Raw genomic sequence first — 16,908 nt, forward strand, 5'->3', positions numbered from 1 at the left:
TGGCCTGTGATGCCCATTCAGTCCCTTGCTTTCCGCGGCTTCAGGCGACGCTGGAGCCCGCCCACCTGAGATGGTAGCTGCTGGCGTTCGTCACGCAGAGTCCTGCGCTTGACCGGAGGGCCTGCCTGGGGCTGGCTGCCCTCAGGAGCGCGTTCTGAGGTGAGGTTTGTGGCGCAGCTCTAGGGTGCCGGCGGGGCGGGGCGAGCCGAACCGCAGGAACCCCGGGAGCTGCCTAGCGGCGGAGGCGGGAGCGAAGCCGAGCCGGAGCTTGCAGAGCCGAGCGGAGCCACCCCCTCTCCCCAGCCCCCGGGGGTTTTTCAGCTCCCCTGCTGCTTCGCCGCCGGTTCTGGGGGAGCGTCTTTCAGCTAGGGTCCAGCCGTCCCCAAGCCCTGTTTCTCAGGACAGTGAGAATGTAAGATAAATTGCACCGAGCAGTTTTAGAGCGGTGCGTTTGCACTGCCATCTGTATTCATTTTTACACTTCAAACACTGCCCCGGGTTGGCGTTCTCTCTTTCTAGCCCAGTCTGGTTGCGGGGATACGGGGCAGGCTGCTCGATGCCCATCTATCTACCTTAGGGATTCCTAAGGGATGGTCCAGGTCAAGTTCTGTGCAACCTCTCTGCCATCCTCGCCTCTCAAAAGGGGTTTTCAATCCAAGTGCAGTTTACAAACTTGAGTCTTCAGATGATGTACTTAGAAATGAGTTTATCTATTCAAAAAAATTGAAGTTTCCTTTGTAAAGTAAATATATTTTAATATCACAAAGAAGCTTGAACTATGCTGATTTATACAAGCAAGCAAACCAGTACATGTAATTATGAACTACTTAAAATTACATGATCTCTCTCCATAGATATTAAGTAAAAATGTGAACTTTTAGAGTCTTTTACTGCCTGATATGTAACCTTAGTATAGCTTCCAGTGTAACTTCCAGCAAGTGCTGTGATATTTCCACAAACTAGTTTTCATAGGAGCAAAAAATTGTTTTATTATTAATAACTTACTAATAATACCACTTAATGTATATGACTTACAGATAACCTAAGCATACAATTATTATGTGCTCTAATGATGGTTTTGTGGTGTTTTTCCAAGACTGAAAGTACAGTCAAATGGGTGTTGGTGACTACCTCATGGCAGCAGTGTCATTTCATCGGCTTAGCTGGAACTGCACCGTGGAAGCCACCTTCAGGTAAGAATGGCTCGACAAAGAAGTGATCCCATTTCGTTAACATGAAAAGAAATGGTCATTTTTAAAAATAAATGGCCCCATATATCTAAGGTAGAATTTTATGTAAACATTTCCAAGAAAAAAAATATTTAAATGGAAATACAATATGACCAAGTGGTGTTCTGTATTCATAAATCATTTAATGTGATTCAGATTGTCTAACTAACTAGTGAACACGTGGCCAAAAAAGTTTTTCTAAATAATAAAGATCAATTTCTCTCACATTCTAAAATATACTGACATGTAGCTCCAATGTGCTGTATGAGGCTTGTAACTGAGAGTGTAGTTAATGCTCTATTGATTTATGTGAGAAGAAAATCAACATATATTTTTACTAAATTATTGGTATCAATATAATATCTTTAAGATGTTTACTGCTTGTATTGGTACTTTGCCCACATTTGTGTCTCTGTACCATGTGCTTGGTACATTGTGGGTGCTGGTAATGAAACCTGGGTCCTCTGTAAGAGCAGCAACCACTAAGCCATTGTGCCAGCTCCTAATAACACTGATGATTAACTAAATTGGCAATCTAATGAGTTGAGTACATTGAGCAGTTCTTCTTTTTTTTTTTTTTTTCCTGTTTTTTGAGACAGGGTTTCTCTGTGTAGCCCTGGCTGTCCTGGAACTCACTCTGTAGACCAGGCTGGCCTCGAACTCAGAAATCCACCTGCCTCTGCCTCCCAAGTGCTGGGATTAAAGGTGTGCGCCACTACTGCCTGGCGAGCAATTCTTGTTATAGATAACCAAACTTAATACATAACACAGTCCCTGTGTAGAGACCTGCAGGATAGTTATACAAAACCTGGCATTTGGATAAACTCTTTATTTGTCTTCACTGCTTTTGTAGTAAAGTTTTATACCAGGGATAGCTTCTCTAGATTTAGTAAAATTTTAACTACTTGTAGGCTACTAAGTGAAACATTTATAGACATACTGTGTGGATGTCTTCTTTCTCTGAGTTTAGAATCCAGCCTCTGTTCCTTTATTACACATACATATACCTACGCACATATATACACACACACTTACACACATACATATACACACATACATACACCTACATACACATACATACACCTACATACACATACATATATACATACATATACACACATATACACATACACACACCTACATACACATACATATACGCATACATATACATATACATACACCTATATACACATACATATATACACATATACACACATATACCCATACATACATACACACATATATACACAGACATGTACATACACATATATACACACATATGCATATATATACACACACACATATATACACATATACATATATGCACACATATACACATACACATAGATATACCTAGTTGTACATATGCACACATATACTCACTTGCATACACACACACATACATATACATATATATACACACAATATATATACACATACATATATACACATATGTACATACATACACACATACATACACATATATACACACATATACAAGACATACACACATACATACACGTATATACACATATACAAGACATACACACATACATGTATACATGCACAAACACACAGATATATATACACAAACATAAATATACAATAAACACATACATATATATATATATATACATACAAATATACACACATGCACATATACACATGTGCATACACAGAGTTTTTAAGAGAAGTAGAAGTAAAGAATACATCTGTAGGCTGTGCTCCGAGTATTTGCTGCATTGCGTGACAGGTTCTAAGTTACCTGAGTAACTGTTCAGTCAGACGGAGATGCATACAGTACCTCTTTCTTTGATGCTTGAGATACAAGTTGGCAAGGGTTTTGTTTTCCACTGGAGTTTCCAAGCCCTAAAACTGACCTTTCATATTTTTTCAGTGATTTTATAGGTCAGTCCTGCTTCTGGGATCCAACTTTATGTTGTGGTTAAGAAATGCTTCACATCCCTCAGGCTGAACCACAAGACAGATGTACTTACGTTACCAAGAAATATTTCAGTAGATTTGAAGGTATGTTCAGTTCTGACACTGAATTTGTTTATATGTTCCTTGATCGATGGGTGAAGTGAGGGTTAAGTCATTAATCAGAGTTAAGTTCTGGGCCATTTTTACCTGTATGAAGCCTCTCGGGTAATTATATATTTAATATTTTGTATTCTTACATAAATCAGTGAGGAGATCAATTGTTTTATATACATATATATACATGCATATATACATATATACTTATATATATATATTTACATATATATATCAACATGTGTGGTCTTCAGAGTGTTAGATATTTTGTAGTATACCCAGTAGTTAATACCTGGAGAGTCTTTCTGGGGAAGAATAATGTCAGTTCTTACGTTGTTTGTTAGTAACCGCAGAGGCTCAGATATGTACATACAACATCTCTGTCCCTGCTATGTCCACACTTCCCAGAATCCTTATGCCCACGCTGTCACCTGAAATTCATCACCAGTCATGCTCTTTTCTGTTGGAGTTGTGACTTGACTTACCAACACGGCAGCATGTCTTGAGTATGCACTGTACACACAAAGCGGTCTAACCTCATGGCAGCTTTAAGGATTGCAGCTTTCTGAGTGCTGCGATCCCGGCTGTACAGATGAGAGGACCCAGGGTCAGAGTCACACAGGGTTAGCCCGTGGCGTGGCTGAGGCTTTTCCCGGCTTTCAGTGCGTTTAGTTTAGTTGGACTTTCTCCCAGATTTCCTGGGAGTCTAACAGAATCCCAGTGTGTGTCTGCTTTGGAGGATGCAGTACGGATCAGCTCCTGACCAAGGGGCTCAGCTCCTGACCACGGGGCTCAGCTCCTGGCCACGGGGCTCAGCTCCTGGCCACGGGGCTCAGCTCCTGACCACGGGGAAAACACAGAGTGGGTTATTTCCTGCTTTGGAAGCTTTCTCCTAGAGGTCGCCCCAGCCATGTCTCCCACACACAAGCGTAGCCATGTGCAATTCTCCTTTTTTCTTTCATTCAGTGTGCTCAACTTCAGTTGGATCATTTACCATTTGTCCAGCCATTGGTCCTGGTTTTGATCCTGGTTTGTGCTTTACCTCTGTCCTCAGTTGCACAAAGTAGCACGGATCAATGCTTGAAATGGAAAGTGACTGTTAGAATTATGTCTATTGGATTACTTTCCTTTTCCAATATTATTTTATACAATTAGAGTACAACTACTTTGTGGGAAAATGAAAAAGAAACAAACATTTTTCCGTTACTTACAGAATGAAGAGGAATAACATCTCCGCTGTGAATAAAGTTGTCCAGTCATCGCCTGTAGTGAAGCAGCCCAAACGTGGGCTCTGCACATCCCTCCGTCAGACTCACATGCCCTCTGTCCTTCTGGACTGGGGCACTCTACCTCACCACGTCATATTGCAGATTTTTCAGTATCTTCCTTTAATAGATCGAGCCAGAGCTTCTTCGGTGTGCAGGCGATGGAATGAAGTGTTCCACATTCCCGATCTTTGGAGGAAGTTTGAGTTTGAGCTGAACCAATCGGCAACTTCTTATTTTAAGTCCACTCATCCTGACCTCATTCAACAGATCATCAAAAAGCATGCCGCCCATCTTCAGTATGTCAGCTTTAAGGTACAGAGCAGCGTCCGCTGACGTGTTTACCGGTACCTGTTTTCTGTGTTTGGATCCTTGCTTTTAAGCACTTGGTAAATCCCCAGGGTTTTTATCCTACCTTGATTTCTTCTTCTTTTTTTCTTGTTATTGCACAGACTGAAATAGAGAACTTAAGCTATAACTGAGTGACATAAAATTCAGTTTTTTCATCTGGTTATTATTAATTTCCAGCTAATTATAAATTAGCTGGAACGCATGCTGAAGGCATGAAGTGTTGTCAAGTTACCTTGTCATCTGTTTCTCTCTTTGTAAGCTCAGACATTTTATATCAAAATAATCGTTCATACTGATAAAAGGAGTAAACAGAACTTAGTTGCTGAATTCCATGAATTGCATTTCCAGTAGTTCTGATAAAGTGCCTTCGGGAAATGTAGATTTAAAATTGTCCTTATAGGTGGACAGCAGTACTGAGTCAGCGGAAGCCGCCTGTGATATCCTTTCTCAGCTGGTAAATTGTTCTATCCAGACCCTGGGATTGATTTCAACAGCCAAACCAAGTTTCATGAATGTGCCAAAGGTAAAGAACACTGCCCTCCTTGTGAGATCTGCTAGACTTCTTTTAAAATGATGTTTGTGTCCATGTCTGTGCAAGTGGACATATGTGTACATGCATGTGACTGTCAGAGACAACCCTACGTGTCACTCCCAGAAACACTGTCACCGTCTTCTAAGACTGAGTTGCTCATTGGCTTGGAGTTAACTTACCAGACTACACTGGCTGGCCAGCTAGCCCCAGGGGCTGCCTGTCTGTTCCAATCGGATACTGGATAAGCAAAGAGGAAAGATGGAGTTGCTGAGGAGTGGCCAGCATTGTCTGTTGCAGAGACCGCTGTCTCACTTAGGCCTCGCCTGTGTGTCACCAGTTCCTCTCAGATAGCTCATCCTCGCTGCTCCTCCTGTCTTAGTTTGCTTGTCCTGTGGCTGTAAGAAAATAACCTGTCAAAAGCAGTGTCAGGGAGAAAGAGCCTATGCTGGGGGTCTGAGGGTGCAGTCCATCACAGTCGGGCAGTCAGGGCAGCTGGAGCTTGAAGGGTCTGGTCACAAGGCATCCGTTTTCAGGCAGCAGAGGATGCTCCACACTGCTGTTCAGTTCCCAGTCCCCTTCATGGTCCAGGAGTCCCGCCAGGGAATGGTGTTACCCACAGTTAGTCTTCTTGCTTCAGTTAACATAGCCAGGTAGTCCCGGGGCAGTAAGATGGCTCAGTGGCTAAAGATGCTTCCCACCAAGTCTAAGAACCTGAATTTGATCCCCAGAACCTATATAATGGCAGGAGAGAACCAGCTCCTACAATTGTGACCTTTGACCGCCACAGCAAAAGCATGTGAACATGTGTAAACATACACATATAAATAAATGAATAAGTTAATACATACATGCATGCATACATACAGTGATCCCCAAAGGCTCCAAGGCGATTCTAGGTCCTGTCTAGGTTGATAACACATGCTAACCATCACAAGCAGGATATTTTATCATCTTTACATCATTCATTAGTGCTCAGTGCCATCATAATGATTCATTTAGCCTGTTTATTTTCTTCTTTTCACATTCTAACTTTGAAGGATGAGAGTCTGTCCTTTTTGTTTGTTTGTTTAATCACCATAAACCCAGGTAAAATAGTATTTGTTTTTTTAAAAGCACTTCATTACGGATGTTGATAAAAACCAACCCATGGTAACTTCCCACAGTAGACAGGGATAACTACATCTTCTCTCCTATAAACTGGGTCATGGCTCTCATGGCTGGGCTTTCTGGCAGCTTGTAATCCTTTTAAGAGAAAAAATATGGATCATTTGGGGATTTAGAATACTCTAAGTAATCAGATGGAAATGTAGTAGTGCTAACTAGGTACTTCTTCCTTGTTTATAAACCACAGCGTGGGTTGGCCTAGTGCTAACTAGGTACTTCTTCCTTGTTTATAAACCACAGCGTGGGTTGGCCTAGTGCTAACTAGGTACTTCTTCCTTGTTTATAAACCGCAGCGTGGGTTGGCCTAGTGCTAACTAGGTACTTCTTCCTTGTTTATAAACCGCAGCGTGGGTTGGCCTAGTGCTAACTAGGTACTTCTTCCCTGTTTATAAACCACAGTGTGGGTTGGCCTAGTGCTAACTAGGTACTTCTTCCCTGTTTATAAACCACAGCGTGGGTTGGCCTAGTGCTAACTAGGTACTTCTTCCTTGTTTATAAACCGCAGTGTGGGTTGGCCTAGTGCTAACTAGGTACTTCTTCCTTGTTTATAAACCGCAGTGTGGGTTGGCCTAGTGCTAATTAGGTACTTCTTCCTTGTTTATAAACCGCAGTGTGGGTTGGCCTAGTGCTAATTAGGTACTTCTTCCTTGTTTATAAACCATAGCGTGGGTTGGCCTAGTGCCTCTTGGGTTCTAATAGCTAAGGCTAGCATTGCCCAGCAGCCTTCTGGGCCAGCATCTGGGTTCACTGGTACAGTTCCCCAGCAGTGGCAGGCAGTAGGTAACTTATGCTGTCTTGGTGAGCTCCGCGGCCTCTGGACAGCTTGCGAGGCTCTCCAAGATCTGCTCTTGGCTTTTCTACTTATAACTTAGTGGGAAAATTAGATAAAATTGCAGTATTTTGCTAAATATAAAAAGTATAGCAAATTGATTGTAATGGAACATGTGCTCTGCTGTCTCAGTGTCCCTCAAAATAAAACAGCTAATTCAGAGATGATTAAAGAGGGGGAAAGATCAACTTTATAGTTCTTGAAAAGGAGTTACAGTTCTATAATAATTTAGGAGGTCTTTAGTATTCTACTCTGTAGAAAACCATTTTTAATTAGTGTGAGTCAGCATATTTACACGTTTATAAACCAGTGTGTTCATCCCAACAGGGCTGGTAGAACCATTAATACAGACAAAATTGATTTTGTGGAAGGAAAAAGGACCTTGCCTTGGATTTGGTTTCTGTACTTTCTGACTTTGCCAGAAATAGTAAATCTGAAAATGAAATTCTGCTTATCTTGAGGGCAAATTATTAATAAACTTCATTTTTCAATCCTTCAAAACATGTAACTATTTTTATTTACATCATTAAAATCTGCTAGAAAAAAACCCCGTAAGATTATAGGCCTTCATTCATTCTTTGGACAAATATTTATTGACTACAATGTGTCAGGTATTGTCTTAGGTCTGAAAATATGGAAGTGAGTGAAAGAGGGGAAATGTATTCTCCTAGCAAGTGGTCGGAAAAGCCCAGAGAATTTGTCTGGGTTTTGAGACCACTGCAGCTCTGCCTCAGCTCCTCAGCTCCATTGATGTAGTGGGAAGGAAGGAATGGGAAGGAAGGAAGACCGGCACAGACAGCTCGGAAAGGGAAGCACTTGGCTGTGTGCCGTGCATACTTGGTCTGTGAGCATTAAAGTCTCTGCCATGCCGTTCTTGTGGCATGCAGTATTTTGCTTTAGATTATTTTCATCCCTTTCAAAATGTTAAAAAAAAAAAGTATTCTTCACTTATGAAACATAGAGGAGCAGACTCTGTATTGGGTTTGTCTGGTGGTCTGTAATTAGCTAGTCCCCATTCTAGAAAATAAGCAAAGAATCTCCTCTTAATACTGGATTCCACATTTGTACAGTTGAAATAGCTGAGACATCCTTTACAGGACATTTGGGATTCTTCCTTTGTCATCATCCCATTTCCTGTTGAGTTATGGAACTTTTTGATAGAGGAATATGATATGCACATTAAGACGTCCATACCACAAACAAAGTAATCTCCCCCCAGGGATTCAAGGTTCATTTTGCATATGTAATACACAAATAGGTTTAAAAACAGAAAACACATGATCATGTCCCTAGGCACACGAGAGGCCTTTGTCAGAGTTCAACACCCGTAACATTCCTCTAACGTTAGATAAGTATGTTCACTTGAACCACTCTCATTCAATATTATACATAGACCTTTGGCTAGAGCAGTGAAATAAGAGAAATAATTAAAAGAAAGATAGGAATGGAAGAAGACAAATTATTACTACTTGTAAACATGATTCTATCCTTACAAGATCCCAAGGAGTCCAGAGAACTCTTAAACTTCAGCAAAGTGATAAGATATAAAATCGCCACATAAAAGCTGTAGCCTTTCTGTATATTAATAATGAAACTGTTACGAAAAAAGAAATCAAGAAAAAATACCATCTCTAGTACCTCCCCCCAAAGGCCCTGAAAACTCAGAGTTAAACTTAACCAGGGAGCAAGGCAGCGAAAGATCTCTGTTACAAAAACCTTAAGACAGTGAAAAAAAAAATTAAGAAGATACTAGAAGATGGGACACCTCATGACAGAATTAATAGTGTAAGAAGTAGCTACAGTAGCCAGAGTGATTTACAGATTCAACATGGTCTCCATCAAAATTACATTGACATTCTTCACAGAGATAGAAAAAACAATTCTGCGACTCATAGAGAAGCTCAAAGAAACCCTCATGGCCAAAGCAGTTCTAGTCAGAAAGAGTGACGTGCCAGAACAAACACTGGCCTCAAGGTACAATGCAGAAACTGCTTGGAACGATCCCAGAGCAGACATATAAACCAGCGTTGTAAGACCTAACGCTAAGCTCAAGCAGCTACAGATACCTGGCTTTCTACAAAAGTCAAGAAACACACACTGGGAAAATGACAGCAGAGCATCTTCAGCAAAATGTTGGTTGGAAAACTGGATATCCACATGTAGAAGAATGAAACTAGATTCCTATCTCTTACCCTATATAGAAATCATTCAAATAGATTGTAAGACCTAAAGCCAAGCTCAGATATCTACATCCACCTAATTCCCTACAAAAGGCAAGGACATACCTCTAAAGAACTATTATAGGATCCAGTTGCTATGAGGTATGTCAGATCTAAGTCACCTACACAAGATGCATGTGCAGCCATGTTTACTGATCTGCTGTTCATGATAGCTAAGAAGTGGAACCAGGCTAGTTGTCCATCAACGGATGGATGAATGAAGCATGTACATGAAATATATACACAGTAGAATATTTTTTTGTGTAGAAGACTTGTGAAATCATGGTATTTGCAGGAAAATATATAGAAGTGGAGATCATTACGTTAACTGAAATAGACCAGACTCAGGAAAACAAACACTGCATGCTTTACCTTGCATGCACTCTCCCTCTTCCTCTCTGTCTCTCTGTGTGTGTGTCTCCTTCTCTCTCTCCTCCCCTCCCCTCCTCCCTCCTTCCCTCCTTCCTTCCTTCCTTCCCTCCCTCTGTCTCTCTGTCTCTCTGTCTCTGTCTCTCTGTGTGTCTCTCTCTCTGTGTCACTGTGTGTGTATGTGTGTATGCTTGAGATCATGAAAATAGAAGGGGCCCATGAAAGAGAGGGAAGGGGAAAGACAGACAAACGGAATATCCATGACAGGAGCAGGAGTAGTATTTGAAGGGACCGGGGCATCAGAGACAGGTACGATGGGAGGGTAGGGAATGGCAGACAGAAGGGCATGACCAAGAACAAAGTATAAAGACATATGTGCATGAAATTGACATAGTGAAACCCACTCACCGTATACTCAATTTGAAAGCTTATTTTAAAAAAGAAATAGAAGTGTCTTCTACTGGCTAGTGGTACCATGAAAACCTAATATATTCATTGCTTGGTTTTACCATATTTTTTGCATTTAGCATGTCGTTTTTTTTTTTTTAAGCTACTTGATTGAAACTGTGAGTTTTAAATAACTTTTTCACAACTTTTTCCCTTATTGCCATGCAAGTCTCACTTTGTGTCAGCACTGACAGTCGTGTTTGTCAACTCAAAATCGTTATCATCGATTAAGATTGAGGACACGCCAGTGGATGACCCTTCCCTGAAGATTCTTGTGGCTAACAACAGCGACACCCTGCGGCTCCTTAAAATGAGTAGCTGCCCTCACGTTTCATCTGATGGTAGGTTGTCATTGTTTATATTAATTGATTGAGAGCTTTTATTATAGTAATAGTAGATTGCCTATTGAAAAGCACATGCCTTTGGAACATAATTTACTAATTTTATTCAAAAGCAATCTTAATCTTCAAATTAGAAGTAAGTTGTACCTTCAGAAAATGTTTTTCCCTCCCTGTGTCTTAGTCTTTTCTGAATTAGTGACCTTTATTTGACAATTTCATGCATGTATACCATACATATATTATCTTCTTTTGGTCCTCTCCTGCCTGAGTCTCTTCTCTCCAGCCAGCTCCCCTCCTAATTAATTTCATCTCCATTTTTTTGACCCACTGAGTTTAATGGGATTACATTCATGAGCATGAATTGAGATTATTTATTGGCAGATTCACAGTTTGCCAGTGGCAATACCACTGAAGAAAATCTCCTCTCCCCAGCAACAGTCAACAGAAGATAGATGCTCAGGGAGGGGTGGGACCTATGCTAATGTGTTGGTGGGTAACCTTATATTGGTGGGTAGCCTTAGCTGCTGTGGACTGCAGAAAAAGGTCATGTCCAGAAGATAGCACTCCACAGAATATTTTCCTATCCTGTCTCGTCTCTTGTGTTCTTCCCACCTGCCTCTGTTGCAGTCTTCCCTGAGTCTTGAAGGAGTTATATAGATACTCCATTTAGAGTTGAATACTCACAAGTCACTTATATTCTCAACTCTCTTATCACCGAAAGTCTCTGCAGTAACTGCTATCCACTACAAAGTGGGGTTTCTCTGATCAAGGCCTCACAGCACTAACCCGTGAGTGTAAGATAAATATTTAGATGTCATTGTGACGGGCTTAGCAAGCCTGTTCAGCAGAATGACAGTAGACACTTCCATGCCAGATCCCTCCCAACCATGAGCTTTTAAACAGGTTGTGGCACCGAGTATCAATTCTTTTTTTGAGGAGCGGGCCTCAGATTTGATTAGAGAGTGGTTGGTTATTCCCATAAAGCTCATGCCACTATGGTACCAGCAGGCAGTCTTTGCCTAGAGGAGGTTGCTGCACACAGGATTCATAGCTGGGTAAGACTGCCGTTCCCCACCCAGCCCCACAAGCCTTCGTAGCATGCTGAAGCATTATGACAGTTAGCCTCCAGGACATTTCAGCTCCATTTCAGCTTGGTTCATCTACATCCTGCTGCCAGAGCACATGCTCCAGCATCCGGAGTCTTCTTCGCTTTCTGTCTCGAATGTTTTGAAGTTTTCATTGATGATGTTTCTGCTTCCCTGGTTTGGTTCACTCCAGGGTGTACATGGGGCAGGGCAGTTGCGAACATGTTGTTTTCCTGATTTTGTGACCAGAAACTTGGAGAAGAAAGGGTTTACGCCATCTTACAGCTTGTAGTCCATATCCAGAGAAGCCAGGGCAGGAACTCAAGACAGGAACCCGGAGACAGGAAATGATACAGAGGCCATAGAGGAGCAAGGAATGCTGGTTACGGGCTGGCTTCCTGTGGCTTGCTCAGCCCACATTTCATACACCCCAGGACCACCCACCCAGCATGGCACCACTCACAATTGGCTTGGCATTCCAACATCAATCACGAATTAAGGAAATTTACCTCAGATTTACTCACAGGTCTGTCTGCTGGGGGCATTGTCTCAGGTGAGATTACCTCTTCCCAAATGACTGTTGTTTGTGTCAAATTGACGAGAAACTATCAGCACACTTATTTATATTCCTTTTATTTGCGTCTCTCTAATGTTCTATGGTTTCTGTTATGACAGCAAGAGAGGAGAAAGTGAGCAGCCTTGTTCTGTTCCCCATGTTAGTCAGAATGACTTGGGGTTTTTCCCACTTATATGACATCAGCTATAGGTGCATCATATGTAGCCTTCATTATGTTGAGATACATACATTTCTTTGGTTCCCAGTTTCTTTAAGGTCTTTATCATGATGTGTAGCTGGTATTTGCTACTTTGTTGGTTCTTCTTTTTCTCACCCTTTATTCCCCCAATTTTACCTAATAATAGTAAATAAGAGAGAAAGAAAGATAGAGGAGACAGAGAGAGACAGAGAGAGACAGAGACAGAGAGATCCCTGAATCTATCTTTTCTTCTTTTGTTTCTTATTTGAGCACTACTACTAACAAACCACAGCCCAACCACTCCTACTCCCCAAAGATCAACAGCCACTGGTCCTGCCTCTCAGGGCCCTGCCTCTCAGGGCCCTGCCTCTCAGGGCCCTGCCTCTCAGGGCCCTGCCTCTCAGGGCCCTGCCTCTCAGGGCCCTGCCTCTCAGGGCCCTGCCTCTCAGGGCCCTGCCTCTCAGGGCCCTGCCTCTCAGGGCCCTGCCTCTCAGGGCCCTGCCTCTCAGGGCCCTGCCGTCATTTATACACCCTCTGAAAAGTGCCCAGAATTCTAAACATCATCTAGTTGCAGAAACTCTCTGCAGCTGGCAAGAGCACACTTGTGCTAGAGCACGAGGCCAATCATAGCTGCTGCAGACAGTCAGAAGCAGCCTGACATCAAAACGAAAACCTGTTCTTGTCTCTAGAGTGGAGGAATGGGGCATTTTGTCAAAACCCTTTTCCAACTTGTTTGAGACAGGGTATCTTGTTTGCCACTGTGTACACCAGGTCAGATGGTCCAGGGGATTCTGGGAAACTCTTCATCTCCACCATCCATCTTGTAGGAGTCCTAGGATGGCAGACACACTGCCACATCCAGTGTCACATGGGCCTGGGGTCCTCCTGGCAGCACAGCAAGCTCATTAATCACTGAGGTTTGGTTGAGATTTTTGGCATGCATGTTCATCAGGAAGATTGGTCTGTAATTTCTTTTTTCTTTTCTAGTGACTTTTAAATTCAGACTAAGAAGGAGTGGGTCTTCCCACGGTGTTCTCACACAGACACATGGTGTTACTCTTTGTGCCTGTTGGCCTCGACTTCTCCCTTGACCCCCTCCTCCCACTTCCCACCCCTCTACTTTCAGGTCCCAGGTACCCCTCCTCTCTCTCCTGTTTCTCCCACATCTCCCTTTCCTTTCCTAGCCCCATCTCATGCTCCATAGGTTTTTTGTTTGTTTGTTTGTTTGTTTTGTTTTTTTTCAGCTGACCCAAGCTAAGGTCATCTGGGACACGGGAACTTCAATTGAGAAAACACCTCCATCATATTGGCCCCAACACAAGTCTGAGGGGCATTTCTTGATTAATAATTGACGTGGTTCCACTGCAGGTGGCACCACCTCAGGGCAGCTGGCACCACCTCAGGGCAGGTAGCCCTGGGTGGTGGAAAAGCAGGCTGAGTGAGCCGTGGAAGCAAACCAATAAGCAGCGTCCTCCATGCGCTCTGCTTCAGTGTCTGCCTCCGGGTTCCTGCCGGGTCTTCCCTCAAGATGGACCGTTAGCTAGAAGGAAACTGGGACGCCTTTAGGACATGCTGCGTGTGTGTGTGTGTGTGTGTGTGTGTGTGTGTGTGTGTGTGTGTGTGCACGTGCGTGTGTATGTGTGTGTGTGCGTGCGTGCGTGTGTGTGTGTGTGTGCACGTGCGTGTGTATGTGTGTGTGTGTGTGCGTGTGTGTGTTTGTGTGCACGTGCGTGTGTATGTGTGTGTGTGCACGTGCGTGTGTATGTGTGTGTGTGTGCGTGTGTGTGTGTTTGTGTGCACGTGCGTGTGTATGTGTGTGTGCACGTGCGTGTGTATGTGTGTGTGTGCACGTGTGTGTGTGCACGTGCGTGTGTGTGTGCACGTGCGTGTGTATGTGTGTGTGTGTGCACGTGTGTGTGTGTGCACGTGCGTGTGTATGTGTGTGTGTGCACGTGCGTGTGTGTGTGCACGTGCGTGTGTATGTGTGTGTGCGTGTGTATGTGTGTGTGTGTGCACGTGCGTGTGTATGTGTGTGTGCGTGTGTATGTGTGTGTGTGTGTGCACGTGCGTGTGTGTGTGTGTGCACGTGCGTGTGTGTGTGTGTGCACGTGCGTGTGTGTGTGTGTGCACGTGCGTGTGTGTGTGTGTGTGTGTGTGAATTTATAAACTTTGAGTGTGTTCGAAAGTATGAAATGTATCTTTCTGAATCTGCCTTATTTTATGTAACATTATGATTTCCGGTTGATTCACTTTGCTGAAGATGTCACAATTTCATTCTCCCTGATGACTCAGTAAAAGTCACTGTGTGTGTGTGTGTGTGTGTGTGTGTGTGTGTGTGTGTGTGTGTGTATACCTCAGTTTCTTTACCCATTCATCTGTCTATCACACCTAGGCTGTTTCTCTGTCTTGGCTGATAGGAGTAGTGTTATCAGTCAACAACATGGTTGCCCAATCTCTGCTATGCTGAGTTAGCCTTTTGGGAGGAGTGGGTAGAACGAGTCTACTATGGTAGCTCTGCTTTCAGTCCCTCAGGACTTCCACACTGATTTCCATAGTGGCTACACCACTTTGTAACCTTCCCCAACCCCTGCCCTCAGCAGTGTAGAAGGGTGTGGGGAACCTTTAATTAACATGCACACACATAATGATATATTTTAGCAGCCATTTTCTCAAACATCATTAGTTATTACTTGTGTGGTAAAATAACCAGTAGGAAATTTAAATTGACGAAGTCTGTTTTCAAATCAGTGGGATTCTTTGTGCGTAAGGATTTCCCTCAACTTCCTACAGGGATCCTCTGTGTGGCGGACCACTGTCAGGGCCTCCGAGAGCTGGCACTGAATTACTACATTCTGAGTGATGAACTTCTCCTCGCGCTCTCCAGTGAGACTCACGTCAACCTTGAACATCTCCGGATAGACGTTGTGAGTGAAAACCCCGGACAGGTCAAGTTCCACTCTATTAAGAAGCACAGCTGGGACGCCCTCATCAAACACTCCCCAGGAGTGAACGTTGTCATGTACTTCTTCTTATACGAAGAAGAGTTTGAGACCTTCTTCAAAGAGGAAACCCCCGTCACTCACCTTTATTTCGGGCGTTCAGTAAGCAGAACCATCCTGGGCCGGATTGGGCTTAACTGCCCAAGGCTGATAGAGTTAGTGGTGTGTGCTAATGGCCTTCAGCCCCTGGACAGCGAGCTCATCCGTATTGCTGAGCGTTGTAAAAACCTAACGGCCTTGGGCCTGAGTGAGTGTGAAGTGAGCTGCAGTGCGTTCGTTGAGTTCGTGAGACTCTGTGGCAGAAGGCTCACCCAGCTGTCTATCATGGAGGAAGTTCTGGTCCCTGACGACAGATACACGCCAGATGAAGTCCACACTGAAGTCTCTAAGCACCTGGGCAGAGTGTGGTTCCCGGATGTGATGCCTGTCTGGTAACCAGCTACCAAAGATGCCGAATTTTCTCTTAGTAGTAGGGTTAGCTGTTGTCTGTGCACACAAATGTAAATGTTGAGAGGAGCTGCTGAGGTAATTGAGGTTGAATAGTTACTGTTTGCAAGTTATCTCAGTTGGTTGCTACAGAATCATTTGAAAACAACATAACAAATTTGAATAGACAGATCTTTGTCAGTAGGACACAGACACTGTGTGTATTAGATGTTCAATAGGGTAGACTACAGATGTCTAAGAGTTACACAGATAGACTGCTCAACCTTTGCAGGCATATTTTAGCTTACTAAGTAAATTTATGTTAAGCTTATAACTAATATGTAATTATAATGTACAATATTAGATCCTTTTAAGTGACATTTTTATGTTACAACCTTATATTATTTTAATTTCATCTGGTTCATTTTGGTACTGATACATGTTTTACAAAATACATACTGTTGGAAAATCAAGGTACCGTTATAGAGGAGTACTTAGCATCTTGTGATTCCATAAGCAACTTTGAATTCTAGAGTACTTAACTTTCATTTTCAGATTAACTTGGAGGGCAGTTGGCATTATGTTAAAATTTAGTAATGCTCATTCATGTCCTAAAGATACAGAAAGACACTGTGATTATTATTGAAATACACAGTATGGGTAAAGAGGGAGGTTTTGTGGGGTGTGTTTGGGAATCAGTGTTTACTGGCCTGCTGCTGTCGACCTGGGACTGCACCATGTCCCTTGCACATGTGGCCTGTCATTTAGTTCGTAACACTGATAACGTCATCACTGGTGTATGCTGCCTGGTTGGTGCCTCAGTGTCTGAGAGTTCTCTGGGGTCCAGGTTAGTTGAGACT

General features: G+C 42.9%; 1 protein-coding gene across 3 annotated transcripts in view; it reads left to right on the top strand.

The window, feature by feature from the left end:
• LOC116081438 (F-box/LRR-repeat protein 21) overlaps positions 1-16,425 on the top strand; it is a 16,501-nt gene extending 76 nt beyond the window's left edge. Inside the window, exons 2-8 of one of the 3 annotated variants that reach the window (XM_031358005.1) lie at positions 45-159; positions 1,097-1,193; positions 3,127-3,257; positions 4,480-4,846; positions 5,283-5,405; positions 10,612-10,783; positions 15,414-16,425. In XM_031358005.1, the coding sequence (XP_031213865.1) occupies positions 4,481-4,846; positions 5,283-5,405; positions 10,612-10,783; positions 15,414-16,057 (1,305 nt within the window). In that variant the 5' untranslated portion in view covers positions 45-159; positions 1,097-1,193; positions 3,127-3,257; position 4,480 and the 3' untranslated portion in view covers positions 16,058-16,425. Of the gene's footprint in view, positions 1-17; positions 160-1,096; positions 1,194-3,126; positions 3,258-4,479; positions 4,847-5,282; positions 5,406-10,611; positions 10,784-15,413 lie in introns of those variants that run through there. The other 2 variants (XM_031358004.1, XM_031358006.1) reach the window with 2 other exon arrangements.
• Positions 16,426-16,908: the final 483 nt, after the last annotated feature.

This window comes from Mastomys coucha, unplaced genomic scaffold (assembly GCF_008632895.1).
Source record: "Mastomys coucha isolate ucsf_1 unplaced genomic scaffold, UCSF_Mcou_1 pScaffold7, whole genome shotgun sequence".
NCBI lineage: Eukaryota > Metazoa > Chordata > Mammalia > Rodentia > Muridae > Mastomys > Mastomys coucha.